At 49.0% G+C, this 10991-nt stretch overlaps 1 protein-coding gene across 1 annotated transcript; it reads right to left on the minus strand.

Annotated features, from left to right (window-relative positions):
• Nucleotides 1-2347: 2347 nt before the first annotated feature.
• RTP1 (receptor transporter protein 1) lies at nucleotides 2348-7254 on the minus strand. Its single transcript, XM_084801911.1, has 2 exons — nucleotides 6982-7254; nucleotides 2348-5274 (listed from the first exon to the last, which is right to left on the minus strand). The coding sequence occupies exons 1-2, from the start codon at nucleotides 7251-7253 to the stop codon at nucleotides 4755-4757; spliced, it is 792 nt and encodes a 263-aa protein (XP_084658037.1). The 5' UTR covers nucleotide 7254; the 3' UTR covers nucleotides 2348-4754.
• Nucleotides 7255-10991: the final 3737 nt, after the last annotated feature.

A 10991-nucleotide genomic window follows, 5' to 3' on the forward strand; every position in this document is an offset into this window, starting at 1 on the left:
GCCTGCGGGAATGTAGTCAGAAAGTATGGGAGAGGTACTCATGAAATTAAACACACACACACACACACACACACACACACACACACACACACACCACTCCGATTACTTTATTAGGGATTTATTAAAGGCATGTACCTCCCTTACAACCCGACTACCCTAAATAGGAGAGAAAGGAGATTAAGGAGAACAAGAATGAAACCTTCTAGGTATCAGTTCCAAGGGACAATTCCCCTGGTGGAATTCTCAGGAGTCTTTCAGATCCTCTATCTGACAGAAGAAGCCGCACCATCCGTGAACTGAACCTGGAGGTCTCCACCGAGCTCACCGCCTGCCGCCAAATGCTCCAACTCCGTGTGCTGTGGGCAGGAACCTCAGATCTCTCTCACTCTGGTTCCTCAATGTCCTTCTCCTCTCTCTCCCCTGCTTCCTCCTCTGCCTTCCTCTTCCTAATCCATGGTCCCTTTTGCAATACAATTCCCCAGGCAGAGCCTGTCTTTTGTCTTGGGCTGAAATTTTCTCTCTTTCTCTGAGTCTATCTAAGATCTTTATCAGTTTGTAGAGACAAAGTCTCAGCAGCATCAAGCCACCCAAGACTGCTTTGCAAAAAATATAATTTTCATTATAAGATGACATGAGCCTTTGAATTTCAGGGGAGGAGTACTATGATTTGACTATGAACTGCCCCCCGCCCCCAACAGGCTCACATGTGAAACACCAGTCTCTCCCTGGGGGAGTTATTTTGGAATGTTCTAGAAACTTTCATGAGTGGCACCTAGCTGGCATGCGTAGGTGAGTGAGGGTAGGCTCTTGGAAGGGCATAGACCTTCCTTGTCACATTCTGCTTGTCTGAGGACACTCCTTCTGCCACATGTTCTTGCGACCATGACATTCTGTCTAATCTCATGGAGGCAAGCACCACAGAGTGAGAGCCCTCAAAGCCATGAGCCAAATCAAAGCTTTCCTCTCTGGCATTGCACTCTTAGGTATTTTGGTCACAATTACAGGGGCCAACTGATGCAGAGACTGAGCAGACATCAATTTAGGCTACTATCTTAATAGCATCTCCTTCTGTTGTCTTTCCCCTACCCTCCTGAACAGGTTACTTTGTTTTGTTTTGTTTTGATTTTGTCAGTTTGACACAACTAAAGGAGCCTCAATTGAGAAAATTCCTCCATCTGACTGCCTGTAGACATGACTGAGAGGCATTTTCTTGAATAACAATTATGTGGGAGGGCCTATCTCACTTAGGGCGATGTCCTCCCCAGGCATGTAGTCCTGGGTATAAGGCAGTAGTCTGAATAAGCCAAAGCTCCTCCATGGGTGTGCCTTCAGCTCCTGCCTCCAAGTTCTTGCCCTGACTTTCCTTGGTGACTCTCATGAAATAAGCCCTTTCCTCTCCAGTTCGCTTTTGCTCATGGTGTTTATCACATGGTGCTTATAGAAAGCAAACTAAGGCACTTGCTTTGCTCCCCCCTCTCTAAGAGCTGCTTCTTTGAGTCAGGTTCCTTCATAAAGTACCAACAAATACGCCCCTCTCTTAGCATCAGAGTTCTGGACATCCAGACAAGTGTACATGCAAAAGAGACTGGGAATGGAGTGTGAGGTACCAGATGCAAGTTATGGCATGACATAGCGTGTCAAAGGAGGCTTGCGGGAGGATAGAGAGTGAACAGAGAACCTTTCTAGAAACCACGCCTTGCAGAGGGAATGTGACAGACAGGCCCTAGGGAAGAGCGCATCCAGCCTGTGTGGAGAACAACACAGACACCAGTGTAGCCTCGGACGAGAGGGTGTCATAAGATGTCATGCCATTTACAAGAGTGGCAAGGGGTGCAGGGAGTGGCAGAGCCTAACTGGGGTTAAAAGGATGCTCTAGCAGCCATGCTGAGAAAAGAGCTGGCTTAGGAGAAGGAAGGAGCCCTCCCCGTGGGCTTCCATGTGTGAACTGGTGACTGCAAAACACAAATGCTTTGGAGGAGGCTCAAAAAGGGAAAAGAAGAGGCTTCTTTACCATGCAGAGCTAGGCAAAGAAAGTGTGTGCTGCCAGTGAAGATCTCCCTGCCATCTGGGGTGCTCAGAAACAGGCTCGGTAACCTGGCACTGGGCCACGTGAAGAATCCAGCTTCATGCGGATGACTGCAGGGTGAAAGGAGGAAAGACCTAAAGATGTTTTAAACCCCAAGACAGGGCACCTGAGACAGAGAAAAAATGAGCAGCTGAAAGCCCCAGGGGCAATCAGTCCAGAATTAAAGCAGAACCCCCAGCTTCCGATGCCTGGAAAGTTCAGCATCACTTGTCTGGTTGCCATGCTACCATCTGAAACAAATAAAGTCTGTCCTCCAATTGCTTTGGTTTATGTATTTTATTTGGGGAGGGTCTGAGTACAAGGTCTAGGAAAAGAAGTGGATCTATGAAGAGAGAGACTACACATGTTGTCATGGGCGCACACTACAGAAGCAAAGATCTGCCCGGAAGTGACCTAACTATTGGCAGACTTATTAATTCAGCAAGATTTTACTGAGCTCTTGCTATGTGCTCAATAGAGGAGAATCCAATACATGGAGTCTGTGCTGGTTGGAACCGTACATTCTAACAGGGAGTATATCCAAGAATGAGACATTACAACGGGTCTGACGGGTAACCCAACAATGCAGGAAGACTTGGTAATGGAAACCAAAAAGCAGGATAATGTCATTGTCGCAACAAGTCTCCATGCTGGGAAAGGATATGGGAGGATTTTAGTCCAGGGACACGGGGTGAAAAGTAAGGCAGCTAAAGAGGGAAACAGAGGCCCAGTTCTGGAGAAGCCAGGGGGGGTCCATCAGAGAAGACTGCCAGGCATCGTTTATAAATGGGGTACAAATGAAGGCACCCCTCTCTTAGAGGCAAAGGCAAGAGAAGGTTCCTTCTGACTCGGTGTTTAATGTCATCACTATTTCTTTGTGAGCCACCGTGTGGTTGCTGGGAATTGAACTCAGGACCTCTGGAAGAACAGTTAGTGCTCTTCACCTCTGAGTCATCTCTCCAGCCCCTACTATTTCTTTAAATAAAAAACAAACAAACAAACAAAAAACCAAACTCCTCTGGGTTCCGAAAATACAGCCAGAGATGACAGCCCTTGAAGTGACCAGAGCCTCTGATAGACTGAGCCTGACCCAAGGAGCCTACTACATCGACCCAAATCAGAACTTGCTAGGGAGTCCTGCCCAGGATATGTGGCCGGCTAAAGCAATTTAATACTGTGAAGGAAGAAGTCACAGCTGGCTGCTGCTGTCAGAGCAAGGGCCGTAGTGAGACTGTGCTGCTCTCCCATCCACACCCGGCCATGGACAGGACCTGCTGAGACCAGAAGCTGGACAGAGGCTCAGTCAGAGAGAAGACAGGATACCAAGAGGGGTCACTCATGGCCCGACAGGGATCAAGGACCATGTGGGGAATCTAATCTCAAAGGTACATTAATGACACCCCGAAGGTCTTTATGTATCCCATGTTTTATGTATCTCTCCCACTACAGACATCGTGACTTTCTATAAAAGAGAAGTGGCAGGAGGACAGGAAGTTGGTTACTAACAGTGAACATGGGCCTCTAAGGCTCAGGGTAGGCAGCATCCCATTTCCAGCTTTTCGCCTCTCCCCACCAGCCTTACTCTACACTCTGTTGTCAGAGGGTCTCCGAGCCTGTTACTGCAAACCGGATTGCGTCCCATTTTAAAAGCTGTGAGCTTCTGGGGACTGTCTACCAACAAGTTATTTGTATCTTTAAATGCATCCTCTCTTTCTGCGATGCCCCATCCCCATGGTCCAGGTAGAGAGACTCTCTGACAAAAGCCAGTGAGCAATCCTTTTAGCAAAATCACAGACAGCCAGGCCCCTGCTTCCTGTTCTGGCCTTCAGCGCTGCTGAGAGTCTAAACCCTAAAACCCCTCTACTATAATAGAGAGTCACTCTACATGCTTTTATCCTTCCAAACCTCTCTAAATTATGTACCAGTTCACAAGCACTGAGGTGGAGGCCTCACTCTGTGACTACCCCCACTGCTAGTCTTCTGTCAGCTAGGCAGGTGTGGGATCCATCGGGTGCTAGAAGCTTCAAGCTGGATGCAGGATACCAGGGAGCCAGCAGCCCAGTGGCCCCACCCCTCTACTTTCCGGGCAATCTTCTGTGTGTGCCTGAGGCAGAGCTGCATCAGGCTCATATCGAAGGCAAAGAGGTTCTGTAAAGCTACGGCTAGATACTACGGTAATGACAAGGGCAGGGCGAGAGACTGGCAAGAGAGCAAAGTCAAGGTCGTTGGCTTTAAGAGCATTTGAGATGACCTAGTCCTGTCTTTTCCAAGCCTGTTTTCCTTTTGAAGCAGTTAAGCCACGTGTGTGTGCGTGCGTGCGTGCGTGCGTGTGTGTGTGTGTGTGTGTGTGTGTACACAAAAGCCTTACACAGAACAGTATGAAAAGTAGTTCTGTTCTGACTGCAGCAAGCGAGAAGGCAGAAGTTGTGGGGGAGGGGCTATTGGAGTAAGCAGTTCACTCGCTCTGTCTGTTCCTCCCAAATCAAATATCCCTGAGGTACCTTGAAGGATTCTGGAACCTTAGATTCCTTTTTGAGAAATCCACCATCCAGCCAGACCCTCTTACAGATAGAAAATTGGGTAAATTGTCCAGGGTCCCCCACTGAACCAATGACCACGTCGCGTTAGAAAGTAACCCATTCCCTCCAACCGGGTCCCCACCCCCAAGCCTCAGACCCACCCGGGAATCTTAGACAGAACTCCGGAAGGAGAACTGCAGGTAGATGATGAGCAGCAGGACCGTGGCCCAAAATAAGCACCAGGGAATGGAGCAGAAGTTGCAGCCTGAGCCTGCTTCCGCCTGCGGCTTGGTGGGGCTGGGAGCACGTGAGAAGGTGTAGGTGGTCGCCTCCTCCTCCAGCAGCTTCTCGCTGGGCTTCCAGTGCACGATGCCTTCCTGGCAGGCCTCGCAGAACTCGCCGCGATGTCGCCGGTTGTCCTGGCGGCTGGCCACGTGGATGCGGTAGTGGCCACCGCGCTCCCCGTAGCACTGCTCGCGCAGACTGGTGATGAGGTTGTCCACCAGGCTTTCGATGTTCTCCTCCAGCATGCTGGACTCATCCAGCCGAGCTGTGCCGCACTCGTAGCACAGCTGCTTGAACACGCGCATGCGCACCGAACCAGCACGCTGAGCTCGGTCCAGGTACATGTGGAAGAGGATGACTACGTGGGGCGACTGCCAGGTGTGCCAGCACCAGGAGCAGTGGAACCTGCCAGCCGGAGGGGGGGAAAAGAAAGAAGAGAGGGCCATGTGAAGGGATGAAAACAGGCCAGGAAGGGGTGAGGGGATGTGGAGGCTGGCAGAAACAGAGTCCGGAGGTGGGGCTGACAGTCCCCAGGGTACACTTGCTTCCTCAGGAGGCCACCCTCCTTGCTCTCTGTGCGTGCCCATGGGAAGAGCACTCGCCTGAACTCGCCACTGGGCATGTAGCAGTGCTCCCTGGATGACTTCCAGAGACCTTGTCTCCCTTCAGCCTGGTTTCCTCCGGTCTTGTCCCTCATCCCAGCTCTCAGGAACTCATCATCTATAGAATGCTCTGGGTGAATTGAGTGCTCTGCCCACATCACGGGGAAGTCTGATCGCAAAGCTGAGCCTTCCAAGCTAGGAGATACACAGGCCTACCTGTCAACACCAAACAGGCTAGGCCTAAATTAGGAGAAAAGGAGCTATTAACTGTTAGCGCAGGGCCAGAGCTAATGCATTCGCAAGTTCTGGAATTGGAGGCACTGTGAGCGCAAGGTGGCCCCTCCTCCCCGAAGGGCCAGAGTCTCTCGGGCTGACTGAGGCAAGCTGGGGATCACAAGTCCTCTAGCAAGTCTCAGCCACAAAGCCGTCCCCTCTGCCGCACAGGATCGAAGAATGCCCCTTCTCTTTGTCTCTTCCGATCTTTACCAGGTATTTCCCTCATTCAGACCACTCTTGGATTTTAAAAATGTCAGGACCGGAGGGGCCACCCAAATCACATGAACATTCTATTTCAAGCCACAGTAAAAAGAGCCATCCATGCACACACAGCTAGTGAGAGGCAGAACCGGCAATGCCGGCTGAAACCGGAGTGACTAGAACTGAGCCCAAGCTAAGCAGGAAGGTCTTCACTCCTGACCCAGACACCTGTGCCGGTCATCGGCGGCTCTCCCTCGAGTCCCAAAAGTAAGTCTTAACATAGACCCAGGAACTGGACCCAAGGATGAGAATACGTTTTTCTCAGATATGTTTGTACCTACAAATCACCTGGGAGCCTTCTAAAATGTGGGCGCTTCTCTGAGCCTGGAAGGGACCCGATATTCTGCCGCTCTAACGAGTTTTAGGTGGCCATCGCTGTCATCCATCCCTGGAGGCCAGACAGGGTGAAGATCTACACTTACCCTTCGTCCAGCAAGTGGGGAGGGCGTAATTCAAAGAGGAAAGTAGACCTAATCAAGAGTCACGGAGCCAACAGCAGAGCCAGTTTCTAGCACGCCTGGTGTGGTCAATGTTTTAAACCAAGTCAAGCTGAATTAACTAAATTTAAACTGGACTTCCCCAATACAAGAGCACAGATCCTTTGCCCTAAGCTTCTCTTCTCCCAGTTTATAGCTACTTTTAAAGGCATTATTAAAATCTTAAAAAACGTGTAAACCATCAGAGTCAGAAGCTAGTAATTATATTCTATCTTTTTTTTTTTTTTTTGAGTGGAGAAGCAACAAGAGGAGAAAAAAAAAGTTCTCTTGCTACCAGCAGGAAAGGAAGACTCAAATATAGTGTCTGAGCCCCCTTTGAGGGATCCACCTGTCTTCTAGTTTACGCTGGGCTACCGTGAGACTGAAGTAAGCCTGGGTCCTGTGTGTTTTCTCTCCTTAGAAGGCATCCCAGGATGAGGGAGGGTCCCAGGGTCCCAGAGCCCACCCGCAACGCCCCTTCGTCCTGGGCTACTCACCTGCCTGAGGCGTGAAGTTCCAGGTACTGTTTCCAGCCTGGGGCCAAGACATTGTGCTTGAGGTTGGGGTCTATGATGAAGTCCCAGCTGTCCGCTGGCTTCGCCTCCTCCATTTTCTCGTAGAAGACTTTCTTCCACTCACCCGTGGTCACACTCTTACACATGTCCTCGTCAGGGGTGAGAGAAGGCAAACTCCACTTTATAGAGAACGCGGGGAGCGAGGGCAAGTGCAAGGCAGCGCAGCGCAGTCTCCACGGTCTAAAAATCCTCATTGGCAGGACCAGGAGGAAGCAGGACCTAGCTCCCTCCTTTGTCCTCGGTGGAACCTGTTTCCAAGGCAACCAGGCAGGGTGCCAGGAGACACAACTTGGGGAGGTGAGAGTCTCTGAAAGGGTATTTCAAAGCCCTGCTTGCCCGCTACAGAAAGAAGATGTATGAGTCTAAGTGATCCAAGACAGGCTGGGGGCCTGACGAAAGGCTAGACTTCAGACCATCTCACCTTGGCCTGCAAGAGCATGGAGAAATGGGGACTTAAGAGCTGGCTCAATTTCACCTGGCTGCCCCCCCTGGAGGCATCATCAGCACCTGGCTGCTATGGTAACCACTATGCCTTGGGGAACCAAGGAGAAATAAGGGATGGGAAGATGTACACTTGTTAGTAGGTTAAAAACTCTAATATAATCTCCCTCTGCCTAGCCACCCATCCCGTACCTGAAACACTACCATTCAGTACGCACCATCAGAGATCTCACAAATCACACTGATGCCACAAACATGGAGCCTGAGCCTGGCGGAGTTGGTGATGAGCCATTGCAAGCCATTCCTTCTACTATTTCAAGCATATTGGTGTGTCAGGCCCTATGCATGGTGCTCGCAACTGGATGACTATCAGGTAACAATAATGTAATGAGAGCCATATTGTAAGAACCATTTACAATGATCAGCCACCTGTGCACTAAGGTAGAAGCCATTGCATCAGCCTGACAGCGGGGCAGGACGCCTTCCATTTTGGTTACAGAAGAGCAGCAGAAGAGGACCATCCAAGGCAACATTTTATTAATAATAAAATGACTCTTTTTTTTTATTCACCTTGATTCAGGTCCTCTGAAATACTCAATAATAAGTGTAACGGAGCAGAGGCTGAGGAAAGAGGACTCACTAACCTCATTGGAAATGAGCCCGGACCAATGGAGGTGGGGGGTCAGGGCATGTAAGATTGGGGCAAAAAAAAATGCAAAGTTTAAACAGGGGATGCTGACACGGGGAGGCAAAGAAGGGAAGGTGCCTGGAGACCTTAGGCTTTGAAGGGGACTTGGGAAATGATTAAAGGGATTGTACAGGGGATGGGGGTGGGAGGTAGGTGCGTCTGTTAGGATGAGAAAGGACTGGATACGGCTCTGGAGAAAGACTTAAAGCTGGCCCTGTGGAGCAGACCTTGTGCAGGGAGAGCTGGGATAGAGGGTAAGTGTGCGGATAGGCTGAAAGGAAGAGACAGGGTTCCCCCTGGATGGCAGGAGATCAGCAGGTGGGATGGGGCTCAGGACCTGGCCTGGCCGAGGCTCCATGCTATTTGGGTACTGATACAGTTGCTGTGTCCTAAGGCTGTGGCATGAGATATTGTTCTGCTGGTCTCTGTTCTCTCCCTTCTTCCTCCGAGTTTTCTAAAAAATGTCAAGAAGCACCTGAGGCACAGGGAAAGTGACAAGCAAGAGAGGTGTGGTTCCATCCCAGACTTGGCCAAGGAGCATGCAGTGCCTAAGCAGCCCAAGGCCACATCTTTCTCAAGTCAGATGCCTATGGTGGAACCCATGACCCACCAGCTAAGCTCCTGAGGGCACATGGCTGGCACCTTGTCCTCTGATGGCCACTGGGAACTCAGCACCTTTGTTGGGGGGCTTCTTGGCAGGCAAGACCTGTAAATTGCTACAAGTTGTTTTTTCCTTTAAAAAATTCATAGTGTGCTTATTATAGAAAACTGACAAAATAAAGATAAGATTCAACAAAGGTACTACTCTTCCATAGCAAACCTATCCAAGATGATTGCTGTTAGTATTAGGATAAATACCACGGGACATTGTGGCATGCTTTATAAACAATAACATCTCGTGAACATTTTTCTAAATCATTAGTGTTATTCCCTAGTCATATGCCATAGGCCACATGTGTTCTGTTATATGAGTGGGCACAACTTATATAGCCCAACTTGTTCTTGGGGCAGTATGTTAGGTTCAGCCCTGGTGTGTTTAAAATGTATGCCCATAAACATGCATTCCTTCCAAGTATCAGAAACAATGCTTGTAGAGGCAGGCAGATCGATGAGTTCGAGGCCAGCCAGGGCAACACAGAGAAGTCGTTGTCTTGCAAACAAACAAAATAGAAACAATGCTTCTTAAGCAGGAAGCACGTCTCTAAACTGGGCATGGTGGCTTGCCCTAGAAATCCCAAAGTCTGGCGGGGGGGGGGGGGGGGAGGGCTCATAGGCAGAAGAGTTGAGTTCAAGGTCATCCTTTGCTAAATAGGGAATTCAAGATTAGCCTGTCTTGAGCCATATGAACAAAAAAGAAAACCATTTCCTGACTGCTCTGCAAAGTCTTGTTGGGACAACAGAACCTTCAAATGGTGTGAATCACATACAGATTGCCTGCGACTCCTGGACTTGGAGGTCAAGAAGGAAGGGCCCATGGCTGGTGATTCCGCTCAGTGGGTAAAGCCTTGGGCCACTGTGCCTGGCAACCTGACTGAATTCCAGCCCTAGCAACCACAGAAGGAGAGAGCTGACTGCTGAAAGTTGTCCTCTGTCCTCTACACTCATGCCATGGAATGCTCTGTAAAAAGTGGTGGTGTTGGTGGCAGAGAAGTAATAAATAAAAATTAAAATTAAAAAGGCTTCAAATTTGAATTTTTCTACCTGGTCCCAGATGTAGTCCTCCAGGTGCTCCAGGTATAGCAGTGGTGCCCTGATGAACATTGCTTAACCTCGGTGACCTTAGCAACGGGATAATGAGAACACAGTGTCATTGGCTATTAGATGCACAAGCCCTATAATGACCCATGTCCATTCTTTGTTGTTTTGTTTTGAATTCCTTTATATATTACACATAGTATTCTGCTATATTTGCTGTGTATATTTTTATTATGGTAAAATGTGTCATTATTTCATGTGACCATATACCTATATTTATATATTAACTTGGGGCATAATAGCAATCACTGAACAACAGTCCCAGGAGTTGTCATGGATTCTGGATACACAGTAGTCGATTTCATCACAATAGTGACCTACAGGTAAGAAATGGCAGCAGCTTCATCTTACAGACATCCCTGCGTGCCTGAGAGGGTCGATAACCTGCCTGAGGTGCATCGTTCAGCATTGGTTGAACTTGGACTTGAATGAGTATGTCCGCTTTAACTAGTGTGTTATTCATGTAGGATCTAGAACATAATATTTGCTAATTAAATGTCTATGCCTCCCATCTCATCACTAACCGTGCCCATTGCACTCTCCAAGGACTGGAGACACTCTATGAATCAATATCTTTCCAGCAACCGGTTCACTGTGGTAGACTGAGGCAATAGCCCCTCCAGATGAGAGAATAGCACGTGATCCCCCAGGCTCTCTGTTACTCCCAGGGTGCACCCTTCTCTGTTGTACTTAATGCAGCAATCGCATCCACCAACACACAATATTCAGTACAGATATTTCAGAGCCCAAAGAGGAATTTAGTCTGGGATCTTACTCTAAAATTGGAACGGTTCTCTAATTTGCATATCATCCTTGCTCAGGGGCTATGCTAACCCTCTCTGGAAGGCTCCAATTTTAGTATGCATGCTGCCGAAGGGAGCACATAGTCTGAAGTCTTTCCAAAGAACAGTATAAAAAGTTGTCTCTATATACAACCACCCTGTGAGGTCATAAACATTTGGCACCAGGTACTCAGGCTCACTGGAAAGAGCTGCGAGTCTGGAGTCAGCTGGTTTTGTGACGTCATGGGTGTCAGGAGCTTTCTCTT

The sequence above is a fragment of the Acomys minous genome (genome assembly GCF_964271855.1).
Source record: "Acomys minous genome assembly, chromosome: 11".
Lineage (NCBI taxonomy): Eukaryota > Metazoa > Chordata > Mammalia > Rodentia > Muridae > Acomys > Acomys minous.

Bases quoted from the DNA above. Each gene is read 5' to 3' on its own strand.
- RTP1 (XM_084801911.1), bottom strand. From the start codon at position 7,253: ATGAGGATTTTTAGACCGTGGAGACTGCGCTGCGCTGCCTTGCACTTG. The intron at 5,275-6,981 runs GTGAGTAGCCCA...TCCGGCTGGCAG, and splicing joins GAACTTCACGCCTCAGGCAG to GTTCCACTGCTCCTGGTGCT.